The sequence below is a fragment of the Megalopta genalis genome, chromosome 13, assembly GCF_051020955.1.
Source record: "Megalopta genalis isolate 19385.01 chromosome 13, iyMegGena1_principal, whole genome shotgun sequence".
Lineage (NCBI taxonomy): Eukaryota > Metazoa > Arthropoda > Insecta > Hymenoptera > Halictidae > Megalopta > Megalopta genalis.
In genome coordinates this window covers 6,155,129-6,180,794 of record NC_135025.1, presented here as the reverse complement: position 1 = coordinate 6,180,794, position 25,666 = coordinate 6,155,129, and the positions used below count along the sequence as shown (strand labels likewise).

At 39.6% G+C, this 25,666-nt stretch overlaps 3 protein-coding genes across 7 annotated transcripts; 2 read left to right on the top strand and 1 right to left on the bottom strand.

The window, feature by feature from the left end:
• The first annotated feature begins 240 nt into the window (after positions 1-240).
• On the top strand, positions 241-12,305 carry LOC117224246 (short-chain dehydrogenase/reductase family 16C member 6). 2 transcript variants are annotated; one of them, XM_076525878.1, is made up of 7 exons: positions 241-1,090; positions 7,086-7,287; positions 8,598-8,957; positions 9,667-9,781; positions 9,877-9,961; positions 10,208-10,318; positions 10,401-12,305. In XM_076525878.1, the coding sequence occupies exons 2-7, from the start codon at positions 7,090-7,092 to the stop codon at positions 10,462-10,464; spliced, it is 933 nt and encodes a 310-aa protein (XP_076381993.1). In that variant the 5' UTR covers positions 241-1,090; positions 7,086-7,089; the 3' UTR covers positions 10,465-12,305. The 2 variants fall into 2 exon arrangements, with proteins under 2 accessions (XP_076381993.1, XP_033332932.2); XM_033477041.2 differs by lacking the exon at positions 241-1,090 and adding an exon at positions 2,260-3,103.
• On the bottom strand, positions 10,674-25,666 carry LOC117224248 (uncharacterized). Of its 3 annotated transcripts, XM_076525883.1 has the most exons (3): positions 13,386-13,570; positions 12,295-12,428; positions 10,674-11,091 (listed from the first exon to the last, which is right to left on the bottom strand). In XM_076525883.1, exons 1-3 carry the CDS (start codon positions 13,423-13,425, stop codon positions 10,786-10,788), a joined length of 480 nt encoding a protein of 159 aa, XP_076381998.1. In that variant the 5' UTR covers positions 13,426-13,570; the 3' UTR covers positions 10,674-10,785. The 3 variants fall into 3 exon arrangements, 1 of the variants encoding a protein (XP_076381998.1); XR_013034659.1 differs by lacking the exons at positions 10,674-11,091; positions 13,386-13,570 and adding an exon at positions 25,497-25,666 and having other exon boundaries at positions 11,658-12,428; XR_013034658.1 differs by lacking the exons at positions 10,674-11,091; positions 13,386-13,570 and adding an exon at positions 12,494-12,632 and having other exon boundaries at positions 11,658-12,428.
• NKAIN (sodium/potassium-transporting ATPase subunit beta-1-interacting protein) lies at positions 14,256-25,216 on the top strand. Of its 2 annotated transcripts, none has more exons than XM_033477039.2 (6): positions 14,256-14,661; positions 15,471-15,608; positions 15,705-15,785; positions 15,908-16,099; positions 16,178-16,238; positions 23,074-25,216. In XM_033477039.2, the coding sequence occupies exons 1-6, from the start codon at positions 14,608-14,610 to the stop codon at positions 23,832-23,834; spliced, it is 1,287 nt and encodes a 428-aa protein (XP_033332930.1). In that variant the 5' UTR covers positions 14,256-14,607; the 3' UTR covers positions 23,835-25,216. The 2 variants fall into 2 exon arrangements, with proteins under 2 accessions (XP_033332930.1, XP_076381992.1); XM_076525877.1 differs by lacking the exon at positions 23,074-25,216 and adding an exon at positions 16,964-21,041.

Sequence of the window (25,666 nt, the reverse complement as noted above, 5' to 3'; positions counted from 1 at the left end):
CACCAAGTTTCCAAAGATTTCATTCGGGGAAACGATGTAATTTGGAACAGAAAGATACATCTTGCCGGCGATATCGACACTGACATTTCGTTGCATATTAATTGTTACAGTTGATTGGTTTGCGGCGACGTATCCCAATACAGTCGGTGAAAACAGTCTACGCGCACTGTACGAGAAGTTACTTTGAAGTTGCATAATTTGCAAAGAGAACGGTAATAAATTAGGAATATTGTTTGCCGAAGCATTCTCGGATCTCGAAGATATCGCTTGATATTTCTAACTCCAACTCTCTCGAGCCGTCATCGATCTCCCGTTGCGAACAGGTAATCGAAACGCAGACTCATCCCTCCTGTGACCTTGGCCATGGCGATTAAACCGGACTGGTTCAGCGATTATAATGCAGAACCGTTGAACTGCATCCTCACGCATCTGTGTACGCGTTCGTTGCAGCAGAATTCACCTACGCGTTTCATTGTATGCACCTAATCCGAGATGGTCGGCCGCGAGCTTGTTACCGATCGGCTGGAAACGGTGAATTCTAAAGCAAACAAAGCAACGGGTCTGGAAGAGAGGAGAAGAAGGGAAGAGGCTGACGGTGGCGACGACCTTGCGTACTCTCGACTTATCCCAACATGTTCGAACGGAACGATATCCAGTCAGGTTGGAGCTATTTGAGCGTGCTGTGTCAGGCGGCCGGCACCACGCGGCGACTTCTTCGCGGACTCGTCCCTAATCGGTCGCATCATCTTCCGCGGCTCCGTTCGGCTTCTGCGGTTCTGTTTGAAAAGTTGCAGATCGTCCTTTGAGCCGGGATGGTGCGGCGTCGGCAACCAGCCGTCTTCGAGAAGATTCCGCGAGTTTTGTAAACGCTCCCTTGAACGCAGAGTTCGTCTCGAATCGATTCGAACGCCCGGATAAGGGACTAAGCTAAGCTGTTCATCGTGGAGCATAGTTAATCGTAATCTCAGTGCTTCGCATCGGAATAGGTGATTCATCTCGGCGCAACGATTACACACACCGGACGCCACCCGCGTTTTCATACTTAGCTCTTGGTCTTTCCTCGTGCTGCCGCGGCACCCGCAAGTTCAAGGTAAGCCTATTGTAATAACGATTTTAATGATGAAATTGATGGAATTGCATGGAAACGGTCGTGCGTAGTCCGATGTAATTTGCAACAGAAAGACATCTTGCCGGCGATATCGACACTGACATTTCGTTGCATATTAATTGTTGCAGTTGATTGGTTTGCGGCGACGTATCTAATACACAGTCGGTGAAAAAAGTCTACGCGCTCTGTACGAGAATTTACTTGAAGTTGCATAATTTGCAAAAAGGATGGTAATAAATTAGGAATATTGGTTGGAACAACGTCCTGCGCACCAATTTTTTCCGCCTTTTATATATATATATATATATTATATTATATTATATTATATTTATATATTATAATATATAATATATATTATATTATATTATATTTTATATATTATATATATTATATTATATTTATATATTATAATATATAATATATATTATGTTATATTATATTATATATTATATATATATATATGCCATTTATTATGCCAAAGAGGATGCGAGAAATCATAAAATTGAAAGGCGGCCCAACGGACCACTAGTTAACAAATTATAAACAATAATGCTACATATACAGAGACCTTCTTGACCACATTTTCGTTGAGTTTGACCTTTTCTTCCGTTTATTCGCTAACAAACAAATGCAACACCGTTCTTTGTTGTACTGTTAATAAATGTTACGTTCGTGAGCATAATAACGCCAAAGATTATTTGTATATTACTGTTTTTTCTGTCAAATTATGCAACCGCAAATAAATTCTTGTACATCGTACGGAGACTTTCTTGACCGACTGTAGTATGTATATTATGTATTTACGCGGCTAGGTGTTCCGACTAACCGTTTGGTTACATTTCCTGACGCCAATGTATGCAAATCGTGTTTCTACTTCCTTATTTACAGGAAGAACTTTACGAAACTACGGAATAACATTTCTCGTTCGTACTGGTTACGAGCACTGTACTCGTTTCTACCTCTATGTGCTATTAATTAATTGTTCTTTTAATTAATTATTATTCCTTAAACATTTCTTGGCGACTACCGCTATTAATTATCTATCCATTTAAATCGATCCAGTCAAATAAAAATGTTTCAAATGGAATTCGAATGGTTTTCTTTGGGGGGGGGGGGGGTAATCTGATATTAATAACGTGTCAACGACATACGAAGGTGTAATTTATATTTTTTAAACGGCATTATACATTTTTGATTATGCTAGTCGATTCGGCTTGTCATTCTCTTCATAAAAATACCGAGACATTTATTGCGAAAAATCATTGGTTTCGAAGATATTTTAATTTCAACATCTTTTCTAGAGACAAGAATAAATCATTGCACTCAGCCCGAAGGTCGTATTTTTGATGTCGCGTATTTATTTATGTCAATTTACGCGTCCCCCTAAAATCATTCAAATTTCGTTTGAGACATTTTTTGGTATAAATTTAAATGGGTAATCCTGCGCGTAGAATATATTTCTAATAGTTGCGTCGCTATTTTAACGTTGTGTTAAAATGTAAAATATATAATGTGCGTAAATATTTGATCTATTGTATCAAATATTGCATTCGTAGTGAAAGTGCTCTACACAGAAACAAATACATTTTTGAGTTTGGCATTTTGAGTCATTGCAGATTAGAGAATAACAATTTAACATTTTTGGAACAGTTGCAGACCCATGGAGATGATTTATGTCGAACCGATTTGTTACCTCGAATTATTAATTGCAGTTCGACGACAAAAAATGCCGCGAGGTGAATATATTTCGAAGCGTTTCCTTGTTTGTTTTACGATGATCCATCTCGGAATCGTGGAATCGCCAACATAGATTTCGAAACAAGTGACGTCAACGGGGAACAAAAACTGCGCCTTGATTAGCTAAAAAAACTCCGATCCCCCGGAAAGACCTTGCGGAACATTCGGAGCAATGACCATCCTCGCGTGGACGACGATGGAATCCTTTGTCAAAATATTACAATGGCGGCTGGTTCACATCGTCTGCAGATCGTATCGGTAAACCTCATTAAATCGGGTATTTCGCGACTGGTTACACAAAAAGATGTATCTGAACGTGTACACAGCGACTACCGTACATGGCGCAAAAAACAAACACGCAATCATCTAACTGCATTGTCGTTACCTTATCTCTCGTTGCATAAAAGTAAGTTAGTAGTGTAAGAAAAAAAATGAAAGGTTGTTTAAACTTCAAAAGTTGCAACGTTGAAAACGTTGAAAAATTACTGGCCTTTTCAGAGAGTTTATCCAGTTTTTATCTGTACAAAACAGAATAAAAGAGGCGCCACGATTGTCGTAAAATTATAAATTATACTTTCATAATTATAACATGTAATTGTATAAATTATAAATTATATAATATAAATATAATTGTAATTATAATTATACAATTATGTATTATATAATATAAATATAATTGTACATTTATATATTACACAATATAAATATGGTTAATTATATATTAACAATATAAATATAATTGTAATTATATTGTTATCTTATTTAGCAATTTATATTTTATTATATTTATATATTACACAATATAAATATGGTTATAAAATATATAATATAAATATAATTGTATAATTATATTATATATTTTATGACCATATTTATATTGTGTAATATATAAATATAATAAAATATAAATTGCTAAATAAGATAACAATATAATTACAATTATATTTATATTGTATAATATATAATTGTATAGTTATATTTATATTGTATAATATATAATTGTACAATTATATTTATATTATGTAATATATAATTATAATTATATTTATATTGTACAATATATAATTATATTTTTATTTTATTTAGCATTGTTCCTCGGTAGCTGCGATCACAAAGGCCATAAAATGACCATGTATCGAGCCGTAGTTGATCAATCCATGTGCTGCAACATGATATGTCTAGCACAATGGAATGCGTTTGTAGATTTGCAAGTGAAAACACTCATCTGACTCATGCAGATTAATTTAGCTAGAATGTTCATCTGCGCGAGACGATTCGAAGTGAAAATATTAACGCGGTTCCAGTCGAATAATAATTAATCCGATTCGCGTTAATTCGTCGCGTACTCGAATATCTAGCACCTGAAACAGGTTTTCGCCGTTTCACGAATTCATTCGGAGAGTCGTCGGCTTTCAAGTCCGGCAAAAACGCAAGATTTTCGTAACGATATTTATTAAGAGGATATTACGGAGCTGTCACCTCGCTCGCGTTCTCGACGCTTTCAGCGTCGGCATTTACCACTTACAATGTTAGATTATTGTCTTTCCATTACTGAGAAAAAAAAATGGCTACTGGTTGACCCTCTTTGCGCAACGATTAGTGCAAGTGAAAAATAGATTATTTCCGCTACGAAAGCGGAATAGTCTTGTTTAGCAATTATCGTTGATCGAACATCGCGAGCGCATACCCAAGGCCAAGGGGACGTGTACACGTTTACCTTGGAGACGTTTTTTAAGGAAATGTGGCAAGTTCGCGAGTCGTTTTCCCAGATATATTCGCGTTAAAATATACTCGACGAATTTTACGCTGTTAATTAAATTTCCGAGTCATTGGCACCGAGGACGCAAGCTTATGCAACCCTTCGTTACGAGCTATTGTACTTACTATTATTGCTTATTATTATTGTACTTACTATTATTACTTATTATTATTGTACTTACTATTATTACTTATTATTATTGTACTTACTATTATTACTTATTATTATTGTACTCTTACTATTATTACTTATTATTATTGTACTTACTATTATCGTACTTATTATTATTACTTATTATTACTGTACTCACTATTATTACTTATTATTATTGTACTTACTATTATTACTTATTATTATTGTACTTACTATTATTACTTATTATTATTGTACTCTTACTATTATTACTTATTATTATTGTACTTACTATTATCGTACTTATTATTATTACTTATTATTACTGTACTCACTATTATTACTTATTATTATTGTACTTACTATTATTACTTATTATTATTGTACTTACTATTATTACTTATTATTATTACTTACTATTATCGTACTTATTATTCGATGCAAATCACAAATCGAGTCATTCGTTCTGATAACCAACAAACAATTTATAAGTAGTTATAAATGCAGATCTTATATCATTATATTGTTATTATTATATATAGATCTTATTGGAGAACAAATTTTTCAACATTTTTCCTTCATGAAATCTACGAATAATCTAAAATCCTTTAATGACTGGATTATATCTAAAAGAAGCTTAATCACATTTTTAAGATAATAATCTCAACAGTTGGTTAATGTATCATCATTAAATTCGTACGAATGTAGCAATCAACGTCGCATCCTTTTCTGCCTTTCAAGCTTTTCTCGCTCGACACTTTTATTATATAACCCACATAATTTAACACATTTCTTGCCGGATCATAACGAATGAACCGCGATTAATTTAATACCGCAACGGCTTTCCATGGTTACAAGTGCTGTGTGACATAATACTCCATCATTTATAGACTACGCAATCACTATGTTAGTTTAGGTAAAATCTTTGATCCTTAATAACGCTATTAATATACAGGGTTGGTCAGGCAACGTGATCAGCATAATTTATTCTGTCGCCAGTGGTTCGATCGGAAACTTTTTCACCTGAAATAACACGATTTAAGGAGACCTTTAAGATGATCGTGCCAAAATTTTGTGTCAACCCTTTCTTTTCGGAATTATCAAAGTTTATTTATAGGTATAGCCACGGTTTTTTTTGTTTATATTCTGAGAAAACTATGCCTTTCGAATTCGTCTCAGCATCCCCTGAGCAATGGGTACAACAAAATTGTAGGTAAATCTGTGCAAAACTGAAGGTGACCTTGACAACTCCGAACGGGAAGGATTAACAAGAAATTTGGTACAATCATCTTAAAGCTCTCCTAAAAACCACGTTATTTTAGCTCGAAAAGTTCCCCGATCGAGCCACTAGCAACAAAATGAATTAAGCTGATCACGTTGCACGTGGTCCACCCTGTATGAAAATGGTTTCTTTCTCGTCGATGTTAATTCAAAAGGGAATTGCGTTGCGTAAGATAAAATGACTCGTGAAATGCGATGGTATACGATGCTTTTGCATCGCGCCGAGCGTTTCCGTGGACTTTGCTAATAGAAGATCTTCAAACAAGGAAGTGGATTGCCACGATAATTGAGTTATCATTTCAAATAATGGGAGAAGAATGAACAAACGAATTTCATCTTTTCTCGCCGTGTTTAGACAGCCGACCGCGACACTTGGAAATTATCGTTTCATTTCGCGTGCATAATACCCTTTGCATAACATTAATGTGCAGTTTCGCGTCCGATAATCCACGTGTCGCTTTGTTTTTCTGAGGTCGCTTAGCGATACGTAGTTTATTTATTTATCTATCTATTAAACCGGATAAACCAATCAAAATGATAAAAAGTGGTATATGAAAATGTCGGATGTTCGTTACGTTCGAAAACACTAGAAAAAGTGTTCGGAGGAATTTAACGTTTGCTGCAGTGATCAAGAGTTCGTGTTAATGGAATAACGTCGTAGCTTTTTTATACAGATGCAACATCAGATAGTAAACTTAATTGCGTTTAGACGTAATAAATTCGATATCGATTGACAACAAGCTGTGACAATTATTCTACATAAAGCTGTATTACCACTGATCCGACTTGACTTATTTTGCAACTTATTGAACTTATTTTAAACTTATCTTTAAATTTATTTTGCAAACTTAATTTGCCCATTGGTACCAAATTGGCGCAATGGTAAACAATCAGTACGACGAAAAGACAAATAATCGCGCACGACTTCTGTGAGAAGCGAAACACAAATTATTTCTTTCTTTTAGATCGAAATAAAACTTATTTTGTGGATACAGTAACGACGAAGACAGTCTAACTGCCGGATAGCGAAAGGGGACGATTGATCAAAGTAATCTGTTCTTGTTTCAGCGAAATGTTCGTCGAAAACTGCGAGGTTCCCGCGGTTCCCGTGACGAACTCGAGATTCGGCAGTCCTTCGACGATCGTCTGGCTGATCCTCGCTGGTGAACTTCTGATCGGTGGCTTTGTATCCGGTCTTCTGGCAATCCTCGAGTTCGTGAAGTCGTTGCTGCCTAAACCGCCAAGAGATCTAACTGGCGACGTGGTCTTGGTAAACGTTTTAACATATTTTAACACTTCCACGACCGCGCTAGAGACCTCAAAAATGTTCATAAAATTAAAATATTCCATTCTATTGAACAAAAATTACTAAGCAAACTTATATGGCATCAATTACTTCTTCAGCATTCGTACCTCATGCAAATCTTAATCAAATTAAGCAATCAGTTTTAATTTTTCATTAATCATCCATTCGGTCGTCAATCGACTGAATTTAAAACGGGGAGATCTCCCCATTTGGTTGGCTAAGTGTTAATGAACCGCAAAAATGGAACCGAAAGTTCGGTTCGATCGAGATCGACAAGTTACGGCGGTCAAATTGCAATTTTGCAAATATCGAGGGAAAATCGGGCAGTGTGAACCTGTCTGTGAATTGTTTCGTTACATCTTATTGTTGGACCAGAGAGACAACATTTTTACGATCTGCGTATTTTTAAATGCGTCAAGATTCGCAAGAAACGATATCAACGGAAGAACTTGAAAAATTCCATCGATTGGAGAAGAAGTCGTGTGGCACGACATAGTTGAATAAATAATCATACGAGTCCACGTGCTAATGATTATTATGCAAATATCCCGGAAGGCAGTGAAGGAAAAATACGTTCGATCTACTTATCCTTCATCGCTAGGACTCGTATTTGCGTCACGTAACTATTCCTATAACGTAAACGTGCAACCGCGTAATTCATTCTAATGATTGTTAAGCAAAAAGTTGTAATAAAGATGCGATTAATTCTATAGTACCCTCTCTCGCTCTCTTTCTCAATAGTTCGATATACGAGGCTATAGTATTTCCACGAAATGAAATGTTATGATTTGAAATAAAAAAATATTAATATAAATATTAATATCGAAATATATTATGAATTGAGATATCGCGGTTTTTCGGGTCTCGCGGCTCGATTTTCTAGAATCTGCATGCCGGTGTACATTAATATGAGCACATACTAATGCTAGAATAAAAACGATGACTCGACTTTCTTATTTCCAATTTTTGGCCACGATTCGAAGGCAATTCGGAGGCCGAGAAATTCACAGCAACCCGAAATTCGGCATTTCCAGGAGAATTAATTTCTCTCTAATTTCTCTCTAAATTAATTGCTGTACTTCCTTTCACGCTACTTTTCTATATAATAAAAGAACTGTGTCATTTCTTGTGTACGCATTGAACAAACTATAGCAAACGTGTCGCACGAAATACGCACAGAACGTGAACATGATTGGGGAGGAGGTGAAAAAAGAAGCTAATTTATGGCCCCCCCGTAAAAGTCTGATACGACGGAACACGTTCCTTTGTTTCAGATAGCCGGTGCCGCGTCGTCCCTCGGCGAATCTCTCGCGGATGAGTTCGCCAAAAGCGGTTGCTCCGTGATCTGCGTGGACCAGGATGCTGAGGCGATCAAAAGGATAGCCAGCAGCTTGAACGCGCGCTACCCCATCGTCGAGGAAGTGAAGCCGTCCCACAGAAAGGACGCCTCGTCGGGGCCGAGAACAGGGAAAACCGCTTACGAATGCGATCTTCTAAACAGAGACGACATACGGAAAGTAGCCGAAAAGATTAAGGACGAGGTTGGCAGAGTCGACATTCTTGTGACCTGCGTGGGCAGTCTGGATCAAGATATATTCGACACGGCCAGCAAAACGCTGATGAGCCATTTTTGGGTAATCTTCGGTTATTCTAGTTCGCGGAAAGAGAAACAGGTTCGGCGATATTTATTGACCGATCTGCTGTGTTCGACGAGCATAATCGTTGCGATTAAAGGGTAGCGGCCATTGGCTATTTATTGTAATTTTACAATTGTAATTTTCGCGAGAACGAAAACGTATTCTCAAATTTCAAGATGTTATATTAATATTTTATATTAATTTTATTTTATATATTATTATATATTATATTAATTTTATATTATATATTAATATTTGTAATAATATTTTAATAATATATATATATATATAATAATAAATAATATATATATATAATATTAATATATAATAATAATAATATATATATTATTATTATATATTATAATATATAGTATTAATAATAATAATTTTTATATTAATATTTATGCTAATATTTTATTAGCAAGCGAATAAATAACATGAATAATTTGAGATAAACGTGTCACGCGTCCACGAATGCTCTGGCTGAAACAGCTTATTTAATATTAGCAATGAAATTGTTGATTTTATCAAAATAAAACCGTCTTTTTGATCCGACATTTTCACGGCGACGCTTACTCGACGCGTATTCTACGAGTACGTTCGCCGCGCGCTCTGAAAAGAAGGCGGCACAGCTAACCGGTCGAATATGAATCCTGGTTCTCTCGCGTGTATACACGGTTCCGTTCTTATTTTTCTGTTTCCGTAGACGGTGTTGGCGTTCCTGCCGCTCATATTGTACCGCGAACGGGGCCACATCGTCGGCGTCACACCGGTTGCATCGTGTCGCGACGCTTACCACGGTTCAAGGGCGGCGATAACCAGTCAGTATAAAAGTGTAGCAACGATGCATTTCTAAAACCGAAATCCCGCTGCCCGACAATACATATATCGTCTCGATGTCAACTATTTTCTGCAGGTCTCATGGAGAGCTTGTGCCAAGAATTGAGCAACCATAGCAGCCGGCTGACGTTCCTGGCGTTCTCGCCAATCGCGAGATACAGGTAATGCAACTAATCCCCGAAAATTCTTTCGCGAACGCCTCGCTCTCGAGCAAGCCCGACGATCGTTTTCCTCGATCGCTGGATATCATGTTTCGCACGCGTTTCGTTGCGTGCGCTACGTCGCTGGTCAGACTATGAATTAACAAATGCCGGAGACGATTCGAACATTCGTAACATTTACCACCGTATCTCCTTCTCCCTTGTTGCGCAATTTTATTTACTTGTATTCTCATTGGATGGTCCAAGCACGCCGGAAGAAAGCGAGAAAGAGGTGGCCGCGGGCATCGTGCAAGCGGTGCGGACCGATCGGAACACTTTGAACGCCGACTGGACGTCCACGCTCTTGTATCGGATGAGGTATACTAGCTTTGTGGAGTAGCGTGAATCGAACGAAGCGCACCGTATCGCGAAATATACGTTTTGTAATCGTTCGTTTCAGCTGCGCGGCGTATCGCTGCATAGCGACGTTCACGGAATGGGTTCACTCGCAAGGGGCCGACTAGCGCGAGGTTTCGTGCGTTTTTCTGTGCCACGTGGAACACGATCGAACGAATCGAGGGTGCACGAAGAAGGCGGAAGTCACGCTGCCGATTCCAGGCTCTCGAAGAAACTCGCACGGTGAATCGAGAGAACAATGTACAAAAACTGACGATACAGCACTGTTGATGCAAGATAATTTAAAAATCTAATTAGCGCAGGAAGAACACGCGGGTGCGTAGAGAAGGCACGATTTATTCAAGAATGAACAAGGACGAGAAGAGGAGAGACGGTCGCACAGAAATTTCATGTAATGACTCCGTTCGGGATCGATGATACGCGGCGGTTCAGTCGGGTATCAGAACGTCGTAATGGCCGCTGTCCGAGTTTCCGGTGAACAGGAGCCTCGCGGTTCGATAATAAGAGCTCACATGGTTGTGGAACACACGCTTCAGTTGATATATGTCTCTGATTTCCCGGTATATCGACAGGTTCATGTAATTCATTTTCGTGGCCACCGTGCACTCCAACTCGCTGGCAAACGTGCCTACTATGCTCATGTAGTCGCAGTACGCCTGACGGTCCGATATGTTCCATTCGGCCATCACGAATGGCCCGTACTCGTACCAGTTGTCCTTGATGTGTTGGACGACCTGTTGGACGACGGCAAACAAATGTCAATTATAAACGTGATTCATTAAACGGCCGCCGTTTCGACGCGAACGAAACGAAGATTGCGATCGCGAAGTCGTTAACTAGACCGCGGCTCTTTACGCGCTCGGGGTTTCTAAAATGGGGAGGTGCGCGCACCGATACGAAGATCATTCGAATTATTATTCGCGATAAGAAACTTCTTAGTCGACGTAAGAAACTCGGCTCTTCTTCAGGCGGTCGGTAATCGAGCAACGAAAACGAGAATCTGCATGAAGATCTAGTCCAGTCATTGCAATCTGTTTTCTTTTTCTCTCGAAGAAGTAGCTTATTGGTCGAACGTTTGGAACGTTAAATAAACTTGGAACTTGCATAATCGTTGCAAGTGATTTTAATGGTTTAGCAGTTACCGAAGCATCGACTGAAGATGAGTCAATTTCTTAATAGCATTCAATCTTCGTTTCTAACGATTGCTTGATTATTCGCGTATATTATATGTTCGTATCAAATTAGGATCTTTCCGTGTTAAGTTCTACTTGTAAGAATGGTCACGATCGAAACATTGAAGTGTTAGCAGACAAAATTTATTTTTAATATATCCGACAAAGCTTCTAAACTCTGCCTCGTGCAAATTAGATGATCATTTGAAATTCTTGGGATTTTGAAAATCTCGAGAGAGATTTTCAAAATCGTTCGAATACGATACTTGATACTGACGATTTAAACTATGCTTCTTCAATGGGATGAGCTATTCAGGTTCCCTGCAAGCCAATCGGGGAACAGCGCGCATTAATTTTCAAGCCGCGATTCGCGTTATTCGAGAAATCAGTATAACTCCTCTTTACGACGTTTACCAAATGCTTCATAATTAGGATACGTAGCGATTCATAAATTATTGTAACAATTAAAGACTGTTGCCGAGAGAAACGCGCCGACGTATGCGAAACGGTCGCCGAGTAAATCGAAGTGCAGCGCCTAGGTCCTATTCCTGCAAGCTTTTCTTCCTCCCTAAACGAACACTTGTGTCCCCCGCCATTCGAATGCGCATCCAATTCCGGAGCGAATCTCGTCTCAGCGGAGAATTCTCTCAGCCATCGGTGCAAAGCAATTTCTGTTCCCACATCTCGGTGGCTGAGCAAGTTGCGCCCCGAAGCCGAAGCGCAAGAATAGGACTTACTAGTTGTACCAGGAAAAATAAAGCGCACCATTGTACGGAGGTGTCGGTGTTCGTCCTCATTTCGCCATAGAATGTAACTGATCGCTCGGAACATGCAATTCCCATCGCCGTATATGTTGTGCACGCGAAACGTGCCCTCAGCGCACCTTAACCGAGCCGTACCTACAACGAAATTGCGAACACGTGAATAAGGAAACGACGGGCTGACGGCGAACGTTTCGAGAGACCTTTTTTGAAAAGGGTGAAACGTTTGTTTTTAGGTTTACGGGCCCGAACGGTTCTGGATTCGCGCGAGATCAACTCGGTGCACGAACTCCAATCCGTGGACCGGAAGCGCGGGAATTTCGTTCCCCCAATTCTTGAAGCGTTCCTGACGTCACCGCGAACCAAATATTCTTTGTCTCTGCGGCAATCGCACCTTTTCGCATTCTTGATCAACGATGGACGAGACAACCGCCTCTCTATCGACAAAATATTCTGACTAGTGCGTTATTCGAACTGCGAGCTGTGCAGAGTTAATCGCACAGCGGGCGATTTGCCCAAAAACCGTGGCTGAAACATGTATCTTTGCAAGGTACAGTAAATTCTTCCCAATACTTCTTCAGCTTGTAAACAAGAAAGGACAATTTGGGAACAGGAGATACGATTATCCGAGCCTAGCGGCTCATTTTTATAATTAACGATTGTCAACAATTATAAGAACCAGTAAAAAGTCGTATCTCCTATTCCGAAATTGTCCATTTTTGTTTACAAGCTGAAGGAAAATGAGGAAGAATTTACTGTATACGTTATTTGCAAGTCTTGGACCGTATAGTCTGAGTAAAAAATCGTATCTCCTATTCCGAAATTGTCCATTTTTATTTACAAGCTGAAGGAAAATTATGAAGAATTTACTGTATACGTTATTTGCAAAGTCTTGGACCGTGTAGTCTGAGTTTGGTATTATTATTTATTTACCAGCATAGAGAACTACCTTTATGAAACTAATCTTTATAGGCACGGTGACCATACGTTCTTTATTTAAGTCAAGAATACCTATCTCTTTCACCTGTTCTTCATATTAAACAAAATTAAATTTTTTTTCACGACGAAAAAGGGAAGAACTTCAATTTTCTTTACCGTCTTCGAAGATGTGGCTCCCGAGGTAGAAACACACCATACAAGGTAAAAATAGCGTTCTCGAAAATGTTAAAATCGGAACTTCAAAAACGTCCAATTTAGGTTTCCTTCACGATCGAGATATGGTCTCTGCTTCATAGATTGCCGCATCTTTCGGTGGTATTGAAATGCGACCCAAAAACGGGTAAGATTGTACGCTCGACCTATTTACAAATTGAACAACGCGATTATTCACATCAGCAAAATTTCGTACCATGACGTTTTCATTTTGTGGAAATTCTCACGCAGAAATTGCATCGATCGATGCTCTTTTTTTCAAACGTTGAAACTGCATGCATATATACACTATTATACAGGAGCATTATAATTTTAGAACGATGAATTGTAGCGTTTCTGATGCAAAATGATGTGTTACAAGATTAGGTATCACCTAACAATATTTCATTTCTTTGATGACAACGTCGGTTCAGGTAATTCATAAAAATTGCACGAATATCTATTTTTAAGTACAATCAAAGAGGGTCGAAAATAATGTGAAAAAAATGATATAAGAGTTACCGGGGTATTATTTATACTTTCTACTTGACGAGCTGATTAATCGATAACACGAATTTTAAGTGGATACTCGAGTAAATTTTTTTAAACGAGGCGCACCATATGCGGGACGATAAATCTAAATGGGTTCAAGTGTTTAGCACACTGTGTTGTTTAAAAAGAAATTTGAATTAAAAGATAACAGCTTGTCAGCGGCACTGATTCATGGTGTTATATTTGTAATTGTGTCGTAACCTTTGGATGGTGTTCCATGCGTTTCAATGAACCCGAAGGGGTTAAGAGAATCTCGGTGTACAGCGTTGTTGTGCGTTGCACGATTGTGTTATCGGCGGAGTGCGAACGTTTTCCCCTTCTTATCTACCATTTAAATGGTAGGGATTAGCTCGAACAAGGTATAGGTTTGTAGACGACAAGCCTGGTCGTGCCGTTCTCTACCTACCCCGTCATAAAGCTAGTCTCGGTCTCGGGTACAAAATAGTACCGCGGACGAACCGTGTGCATGTCACTTGCGCCAGTCACCCACGAGAAAGGTACGGGGAACAAGTGTTGAAGAAATATGGCGGCGCATTGGAACGTGCAAGTGTGATGCAGCGTACGCGCAACGAAACGCTCGTCTCCGACTGACCAAAGAGGCCTCGCTCGCTAAATATCCACCTGGCCAAATGACATGGGAATTTGTAATCGAAGGCACTTCCTGCTGACAATATGTGTCTTACAACTCGTGAGTTTCCCCGAACCAGCGAACACGATACTTTTTCGTCCCTTTGTGTATCTCTCTATATCAACGTTATCATTCGCGATCGCGATGCACTCCGCAAGCGTGCACTTTTTCTTTCGTTTACGGATCGAGTCGTGTTTACACCTCGTTCACTTAAATCGAATTTTCGGGTCCGCTTCACACTTTCGTTTTCTGGGAACGAGTATATTGTATTGCTGCGGAACACCGTGCTACCATCGTTACGTGGAAACGGTGAATCAGTTTACGAACAGTTTTATCGATAATGCGCTACGACTCGATCGCACGCCGTACACTTGCTCGATTATCGTATCGTTTTATCGATCCGGAGGTCGCTGTGTTATCTTTATACCGGGGGATCTCTGTAGAAACTCGCTGAACCATTTATAAACACCGCTTTTCCTACTTTCTATTACTTTCCTTGGCTCGATATGAAAGTTGACCATTTTTCATTGACCAGGCTTAATCCAGTTTAATAAGTCATAAGGAATAGTAATTTTTTAGTAATCAAAATCTCTTATGTAATGCTCGCATGCTCGCGTAGAATGCTTTTTTTTCTGAAAAGCAATGAATTGCATTCTACGGAGCTGATCTATGAACTCACTATGACTCTGAGCAATTAATTCAGTATTTGGAGCATAAGACAATTGGAACAGATTATGAATGCGTTGCACAAAGTGTTCGCTGAAATTGATGGAGTTGCTTCATTTTGATGTTGGCCTGTTTACGTTGGCTTCATCTGTCTTATTACATACGAATAGAATTACGTCTATATTATTGCCTTCCTTTCGCAGATTACTACTGTGGAGCGCCAGGTTTTCGACTTTCTAGGCTTTATGTGGGCCCCGATACTGATTAACTTTTTCAATATTATATTTGTGATCTTGGGATTTTTTGGGGCCTTTCAATGCAGACCTAAATATATCATATCTGTAAGTAATAATTCTTATATTTGTTGGTTTAACAACGTAAACTAATACATATTATTGCATGTACGTTATTATTTAAAAAATCCTTGATTATTTCAGTATTGTGTATGGAATACCGTATGGTTGGGATGGAATATATTTATGATATGCTTTTACCTTGACGTGGGCATACTGGACAAAGTGAGTCATAGTATTGTGTATCTTTATGACCACAATTATAGTTATTATAGATATATATATTATTATGGCAACAATTATAGTTAGAGATATAGTTCTTGTAATAATTTTGAAATACTTTTTAGAATAGCGATATTTTGAACCTTGGAACAGGAAGCTTTTCATGGTGGCATGTCAATGGTCCAGGTTGCAAAGCCATTTACGATGTCACAGAACCTGAATTATTTAGACCTGCAAGGCCTAGCAATGTAACAGACTGTGTATTAGATTATGAAGTAGTTGAAATTTTACACGCGTCAACACAATGTATCTTAGGTGTACGTATTACTTTTGTAAATAATTTCTCATGAAATTCATTGTCATTTTCATTGAACATAATGTTTCGTGTATTTCAGTTTATTGCAGTCGTGGGCGGTATTTGCCTAAGTAAAGTTTTCCTGGAAGAAGATGACAGCTGTAAGTATCAAACTTAAAACCGTTCATTTCGATCAATCCTACCATCAGATCACTATAAAATGCAGTTCTGTTGCGTAAAATCATTCAGTGTTCTCTTTCGGGATTTTGTCTGGTGGTAAGTTCAGGTATAATTAGCAATGGTAACGGTGAACAAGAGCTGCATAGAAAAGCGAATCACGGGGATTATGAAATATCGTTGTATCACTTTTATGCAGTGAAACACTTCACGACTGAACATTTTTATTTCTAAATAACATATTGGGATTTATTATTGCTTGAAAAGAGGGTTGTCGGTTACAGTTGATTTCATTGGTGGATTTGATCCCCCATTTTGGTAAGTGCTTTGCCTGATTCATTGTTTGCACGCATTTTATTTTTTTTATTTTTGGTATTTGCCCATCTCAGCACGAGTAAAATTATTATTTCTCGAGATTGTCGACGAGAATGTCACTGCATTGCGAGAGATAACATATTCTGCATCTTCGTAATAGCGTAAACTTTGTGTCTGTTCACTTAGCTCTATGAGATCTCGACTAGCATGGATCATTTATCGAATATTGTTTTATTATTTTCTTTTCTTTTTTTTATTTTTCGCAACATTCGAACGTTCCAAAAGATCATTAGATGTCTCGATAAATAAAACTCTCGCGAGAAGAATCGTCTAAACAACAAATAGATACAGCAAATTATGATCTAATGCAATGGGTTCTGCGTCATATTTTCAGTTGACTTTGTGGGAGGTGATGACTTCGGGTTGGCAGGCCACACACCGTTACATCCTATGTACGTTAGCTACTCGGCTCTTCCATCACCTGCCCACCTTCACAAAAATTCCACTCAAAATTACTCGGAAGGCACGGTTAGCTCTCACCAATCGATCGGTCACGATACCAGCTTCCCAAAGCAAAACGAGAAATTCTTGAACAACTCGGTGCGAAGTAAAAATAGCTTCCGTAACGACACGATACGAACCACCAGAAGCAGCGTGTCCAATCGCGACCTAAAGTACGTTGACTACTCGAACGATTATTCGAATCCCTTAGATCATTTGCAGAGACCTGTGTCGCCGTACGACGAGTACGACTCATTGGACAGCGCGGCTAGATTGAGATATCAAAAGAACAAGATGTATTATCCTCATTCGTCGCGGTACAGTCCTGTCGCGTCTCCGCGTGCTAAATCTCGTCCGATCTCGTCGAAGCAACCTAAAGCCTCCGGTAAGCCTAGAGTCTTTACGGATCATATTCGCGAGCAACCCCTCCGATCTTATTACTCGGATCCTAGATTGGCGATCGAGAACCAACCAAACGCAAACGACCAGGAACATCCGAGTAGTAGACCCCACAACCATAGAGATAGCAGACCGTTGTCCTTATACGCCAGTAATTTTTGAAACGGTCACAGCCCTCGGTTCTTTTTTTTTATCTTCTCTTCTCTAGGGTCTCACGTCGGATTTTTTTCGCGGGTTTTAAATTGCGTACGACTGATGTTCTGTGAAGCACTTCGACGTTGAGTCAAAATTGTCAGAGCGCAACACGTAATTCCTATACTTGCCAAATAGATAGAACGATTAGAGTAGCTAATTTAGGGTGCCTTCCCCATCTACGATCCACGTTCTAGTGTAAATGGGATTCTCCATAATTCTCTGTAACATCACGCTAACACGTGTTCGCCACGTTTGTTTCTCTCTCTCTCTTTCTCTCTCTTTCTTTTTAAGTATTCCGACTGATTGTCTAATCGGATCCTGTGTTCAATAGCTCCGTTCATTTACCGTGCTCATGTTAGGGGATGCATACACTTCGGTATGGCACAAATAGGGTTGCATTCATGAATTGTCTTCATCTCTATTTTTTATTCGAAATTGTATATTATTAGGCAATCGTTGCCATTATTTAAAGATGCACAGTTTTATTTTTCGAAGATTTTTTTCATTAAGGAAATATTAAGAAATAGTGAAGATTCATATATACGGTAGGACAGATTTTTCGAAACAACGTCTGTGATACCAAAAAATATCTATTTCAAGCTTTGACTGAATGAAGTACGTAAATTATTATTTTAAAGTGGATAATTATGATAAAGTAATGGTCGTATAGAAATTCTCTTTAAAAAGGGAATCGCATGAGAAAACATTGTTATGCTTACAGAGAAGCACAAGCGTAATACTGTGAACTAATGTCGACAATTTTGTGCCTTACTTGCGTGTATCTAAACCCCTTAATACATTTTCTCAGAGATTTATTTACAATTAGACATTTGTGGGTGGTTATTAATCGTGAAGCATACGTATAATCATGTTCCGTGAAGCAACATGTATTTATACGGATACACGCGCGCTGTGATACGTATAGAAATATGAATTCATGATCATAATCGAGACTTTTTATCAATTGTAAGTTTTTTAAACTTGTACTTAGTGACAAATTTCGTCTTTCTCTCTCTTTTTGTTTGTTTTTTGTTTTTTTTTCTTTTTTTTTTTTGTTTAAAATATACCAGACGACGATGCGTTGCTTTGTAGAAAGTAACAAGCCTGAAATAAAAATTTTATTGTAAACGACCGCGACTGCCGTAGGGCTCGTTCGAAGCTATACATATTATTTTTTTTTGTGAATGGCTTGAGAAAGTGACATTCGATGGAACTTCTAAGGCTGCATTTGACGAGCTTGTTGTATCGTGACGATGAGCTAGTTTCGTTTCGTTTCGTTTCGTTTCGTTCACTGCTGCCGGATATTCTCTTGATTTGACGAATGTGTCTGTCAATGAGTAGTGCATGCTAGTTTCCTCCCCCCCCCATTACACGATTCTTTCAGTTCTCGGTAGAACGTTTATTTTAGGTTTTTCTTTGTCGAGCAAAACACACAATTAACACTATGCCGTCCGCAGATCTTAGATATGATTCTTTTGTTTGACGCCGGCATAATAGTTTGGAAATTTTAGATTTTAAAAAATATTTCGAAGATGGCGGTAATATAAATGAAGATAAAATGAAGATATGTCATCCAAAAATTTTCGTACTTAATTCTTAGTTAAATAAGCACAATGCTATTAGTTAGTTTGCTGCCTCTTAACACCCAAGAAATATAGTTCGAATGTTATTTCAGTTTTTGAAAATGGCACCAAAGTGCTACCACCGGCATACAACAGATAGTTTTTGCATGGCACCAGCGTGGTGCTATCGGACGGCATAGTGTTAAGGTATATCGGTTAGACGTAAACATAGACTTAATATATCGAGCAAAAATAACGCGTGCAATTGGAGATATTTAAATAAGACGACAACGATATGAATTTTCTAGTTTTACGTTCCACCGTCTCATTTATATACACACGTATGTATATAACAATATACTTTCTCGGAAAGCTGATTCACGACATTCCACGTAGATCATCGATCGCCTAACGGCGGATCCCGAGGTGGCGAAAAATTGTACATTGAAGCTCCTCGTTTCCTCCGAAACGAGGTGGTGGGTGTTCGTGTTTTGTTTTCTTCAAATAGACTGCACAAACTGGCGTTCGCGCAGGATGTTCTACGAATCGCCGTTGTTTTTTTTTCACGGAGGCGACGAATTATTAAATTATCGGTCGCGTGCGCGCGGCGGGGACACAAAAAGTCACGGAACGAACAAATATTTCACTTGCCGAACGTTGCTCGAACCTCCGGACACGCGAAGTCCGCGCACATGTCCTCGTTCCGTGTGCGATCCGCTGGCACGGCAATTAAGCTGCAAAATGCCGTTGGATCGCGCGCGCCGCAACGATTGATAAATGAATATTTAACGCGATCTAATAATAGACCGAACACGAGAGAGGACTAGCATTGCCCGATCCGTTGACAGGAAGAAGTTGTAACGACAGAAAAATAGGATATATACATATATGTATATACGTGTATATATATGTATATACATATGCATATTTCGTACTTGAGCGTGTTACGCAGTCTATTCTTCGTCGCACACGACCGATATCATATCGTTGGCCTCGCAAGGTTCATAAAACAACCTGTTCGCCGATCGAGTTTGTTTCTTTATTTTGTAAGTAGGTTTTATCGATGCATCGTTACTTATGAATTAGATACATCGTACACGTTGCAAACGACTAGCGCAGGATAGAAAAACGAGCACAAATTGTTTTACTTGACTTTCTTGCAGTGTTTCCCCCTGGGGGGCATATTTTAACGGATTTGCTGTCTATTTTTCTTTTGTTCTACTGTCGCTCGGTAATATATATATATACATATACAAATTGTACACACGTGTACGTATTTTTGGCCGATGTGCGCGTACGCATTTCTCGCGCGACTTTATTTATACGAAAGCAACACAGTTGAAACTTCCTGGTAGAACCTCGACGGTCGCACGTAATTGGGGCAGGAGATGATGATGATGATGATGATGCATGCTGGGTAACCGATCAGTCGCATATAAGGCCTTCCACTTCTTGTCACAGTACCAATACTCCTTCCGCCGTTGATTTTGTAATTTTATTTATAACGCAACCCCGCTGCCGAGAGCGACCGTCGCCGATACGCGTTGCAACTATCGAGGTTTCTACCGGTGTTTAGTCCGAACAAAGAACACGTTCCCCGGCCAGCCGTTTGTTTTTAACGCGCTACTTCCGGTCCAGGTGGTCGAACGTACGGTAGTGCAATTTCTCTTCCCGTTTGAAGCTTGTACACAAGTAGTCTCGTGTGTATGTGTATCTCGTTTAAAAGGCGTAGCTCTTAGTTTTATATTTATTTACTGTATCATTTGATTTACCTTGGTGCGGTTCATTGGCGACAATAAACGTGCAATGCTACTACTTCGCTTGCTTTTTTTTATTTATTAACCCCCACTCTATCTCTTTCTTTCCCACTCTAACAATCTCCTCTTCCGGTATTCGGGGAACTGTTTTTTTTTTATTTTTTATTTCATTCGTTCACTTTGTGTCCACTACCTTTTTTTTCTGGTTATCGTTCGCTATACGGGGGCCTTGGGGAATTATAGTGGTCGTGGGGCTGCGGAACCTCCGAGAAATTCTATTTCGTCGCGATGGGAATTTCATTTTTTCTTTTTTTTTTTTGGAACCGATTTGGTCGAATTAATGACTCGTAGACTCGTAGTGCATCGCTTGGGGAAAACGTAGAAATTGATATGTATATGTATATCCTAGGAAACTAAACTGTCCCAATTTATTTCCGTTCGATCTTTTTCCCGCATCTGGAAGTCCGATATTTTCTCTCCTGTTGTCCAGCTGCACCCTTTCCGATACCTTACACGTTTCGCTCGTTGTTTTCATTTCGTGCGAAGACAATTTTCGAGCCTCGTTGGAAAAAATAATCCGGAATTCTTTACGCGCTTTAACCCTTTGCACTCGAGTGGTGACTCGGAGGCACCACTATAATTTGTTACATCACGTTTTCAGATAATTTTTATATTAACAAAGTTCAGATTTACAAGATCGTTAAGAGCGTAACTGTTGCGCGAGTCCCAAGAGTCAATTTCATATGCATAAAATGCACTTTATCGTATAAAATAAAAATGCTGTAAGTGAGAAAAATGATTTTATATTTACAGTTAAAATAGCGTCGAGTGCAAAGGGTTAAAATGTATAATGGCAATTAAAATTATACTAGATCTTGAACAGCGAAATCTCCATTTTGATTTAGCTGATTTATCGTTTTCAAAACTTCGTGGTAAACAATCGTTCTCTCTACTTCACGATCTCAAGATCGAAGCAATCTTTTTACAACGCGCAATTTTCTGTTGCTATTTCGTTGCACTTCGAATAAACCTAAATCTACCGCTGGTATTGCAATAACTGTATGAACTATATTAATCTTGACCGTCGTTGAAAACGTTCTCCAAATCAAATAAATTCGTCTACACGGTGCACGAACTTTCGCTGTTTAGTTAACTACATCCTTTGGCAGTCGAAACAAGTTATCGCGACCTTGAAGGTCACTCGAAGCAAGCCATTTTAACGCATTTGTGTCGATTAACTTCTAAATCTTGTGTTAAATCCTATCATCTGCGTCTACAGGGTGTCCCTGAAAGATATGTACAGACGGGCACCAGGTGATCCCTCGTAAAAAGACATGACGAAAATATAGAATAACTTCTTCTGTTTGGGATTTTTCTAATTTTCGAGAAAATCGCAATAGCCGCAGAACTGACATCCCTTGCGTGGAAGGTTTCGATCACCTTGGGTGACCGAGGAGACACCCCGATCAGGGACACCTTGTACAGGGTTTCCCAAAAATGTCTCGCAATCCGAAAGTAGGCGATTCCTGATGCCAATTGAAACAACTTTTTCCTTAGCGAAAATGCAATCCGCGGCTTCGTTTACGAGTTATTAACGAAAAACAGTGACCAATGAGATGCGAGATCAGCTGGCGCGGGACGGCCGAGCCAATGAGCGCCGCCCGCCCGCCTCGCGCCAGCCGAGCTCGCCTCTCATTGGTCACTGCTTTTCGTTAATAACTCGTAAACGAAGCCGCGGATTGCATTCTCGCTAAGGAAAAAGTTGCTTCAAATCACCTCAGGAACCTCCCATTTCAGGATTGCGAGACATTTTCGGCACACCTTGTGTAGTCCGGTCAACCAGACGAGTCAGTAAAGCTCGATGCCTGCGGCTGAAGCAAAATTGGCTGTCGAGTGCCGAGCTAAGGGCGAACTTTGGTCCTCCTGCGAGGACCTTTGCTTGCAAGGCCTGATTGTAAAGCTTGATACACGCACTGGCTCGTCTCCCTGGACAGACTATATAGCATACGCGACCGTTGCTGTGTTTCTTCGACTCCTAAGCAATTGGTTCCCCATGTGACCAGACTCTTCGCTCTTTGTTTCCGCGACAGTACAAGCTAAACGGAAGAAGAAGCAGCCGAGGCCGTTGTACAGCATCGAGTACTCGCAGCCGGAGCCGCCGGTGCACGACGACAGCGTGTCCCCGAAGCCGATGACACCTCGAAGGGTGAAGCGGCGATCGGTGATCTCACGGGACGGGACCAGACGGTCCAGCCGGAGGAGCTCGGTGCGGCAGTCGCGCAGAAAGAACCCCGTGAACCGCATCATGGACCACCAGGAGAGCCTGTACGCGAACACGACGCCCAGCAACCTGACCAACCAGAACGTGAACTCGCTGTCCCAGGGCACGCTGAACTACGATCGCATCTCGATGACCTGGGACAGGGACCGTAACTCGAACTGGCAGCCGGAAGCCGTCAACATGGCCGTGTCCTCGCCCGCCATTTGGAACCAGGACTCGTCCAACAACTACTCGAACACCAGCAACTACGCGAACCAACCCTATCCGAACTGGGACGCGAGCAGCTCCACCAGGAATCTCACCGACAATTGGCAGCCGAGCGAGGTGAACCCGATGCAGTGGCAGGGCCAGAGCAACCCAACATTCCAGCAGACCAGCACCCAGAGCCTGAACGGCGAGGACCTGGACGATTTGTACAATAATCGACCGGCCAGCGCCAGGTCCAGCTATAGCAATTACCACGGGGTCAGAGCGACGCCCCAGGTGCCTAACAGGAACGACATTGTCAGACAGAGCCAGAGACAGTTCGTTCTCAGCGGGCCGCCCGCTTATCAGGACACGGTTATTTAGGATGATAATATTCTTCGGCCCGCGTTCGTGGGAGTCGAGACGATGGGGGAAGGACAATTTCACGAATTAGGGAATCGTTCATGGCGAAATGTCGGTCGGCTGCCAGACGTTGCTGTTGATTCAACCGTTGCGTTATCATACTTGATCATTGATTGATTTATTTCAAGTCCTGTTTACGCATTCAAATTTGTATTGATTATTCGTCTGCGATCAGGACGTCTAAATCTGTGAGATTTCTTCATGAAGTTCTTGCGTTTTGAATCATTTTTATCGCCGCGTGTTCCTTGATTTTTATTCGGCAAATTTCGTTGTAAGATTTAGAGGTAGATTTGTAAATAATGATTGGATCTGAAATAACGTTTGGATCTGTAGTTTTGTACAGAACTATGATTTTTATAGTTCAAAGATGCAGAGATAATTATGAATGAAGAATACACGAAAGACCTCGGGGAATACAACTTATGTCGAAGGAGTAAATGTTGTAGTAAAAAGAAACTTATTTTTAAGATTACATGTTCCGAGACTTCGAGATTATCGACGTTTCTTTTCCAGTAATAACTTTGCGATGTTGACATAATACTTGTAAAAATCTCATCCGCTAAAATGCTTTTCTCCTTCAAAAAATGAATCTATTAAAAACCACGTAATTCCGTGACGATTAACGTCTTCGAAATTGTACGTTTCCCATTGAAAAAAAGGTCGATGAAAAAGATTCTTTAATTTGTGCCTCTCGAGCACAGATATTATTTTCACTCTTCCTGCATAATTACGCTGCGCCACTTAATGCAAATCATCGAAACGGTCTGAGACAAAAAAAGACCAACGCGCGTTTATCATCGATGAATCGACGCGTTTAATATTCGATTCCTCTTCGCCACGAGATTCGACGATGCTCGATTCGCTTGCGTCAGCTGATACGTTTGCTTTTGTAGTTCTGATCCGGCCACGCGGATTTCTTGTCCCTAGGTTCGAAACACCTCCAGAGGAACAGACGGGGATAGGAAACGAATGGCATAATGGTTGAATCAGCAAATACGATTGCAGAATGATCTCATTGGTATCTCCCCGGGTCTCCCAAGGTTTCGATGTACGCGCGAATGCTGGCCATTGTTAGTAAATCATAGTTATACGCTGCGGCGATCTTACGTTAGAACTGTTACTGTTAAGGTACAGTGAGCGTGGGAAGGCTCGCCCTTCCCGGCGCCTCACTGATTTTCAAGCTTTACTTAATAGCAGCGGATGCGATTCGCACGGTTCGAGCTGCGCCTTGTTGTACTCTATAATAGAAATTCGACCGGTTTAAACAGGAGCAATCTCCCGGAAATTCTGATAACGTTTACAAGATATATATACATATATATACATACATATATATATAATACATATATAATACATATAATAATAATAATAATAATATATATATATATGTTATATATTATATATATTATATATATATATATATATATATATATATATCATATATTATATATATTATATTATATATATATATCATATATTATATATATTATATATATATTATATTATATATTATATATTATATATATATATATATATATTATTATTATTATTATTATTATTATTATTATATATATATATGTATATCGAGACTCGCAATATTTTATAGATCTCGTAGGTTCTTACCTTCTCGTAATCTCTCTGCCTTTTATCTCAGGATCGAACGCGTTGGAGGTTTTTCTCAGCGATACGCGCCTCTCTGGCATCGCGGTTGTCGCGAACGTTACGGTTCTCGCGATTCTTCACGACCACAGATCCGCGTTGCCGTTCAAACTGTGCTCATTCGTATAATCATC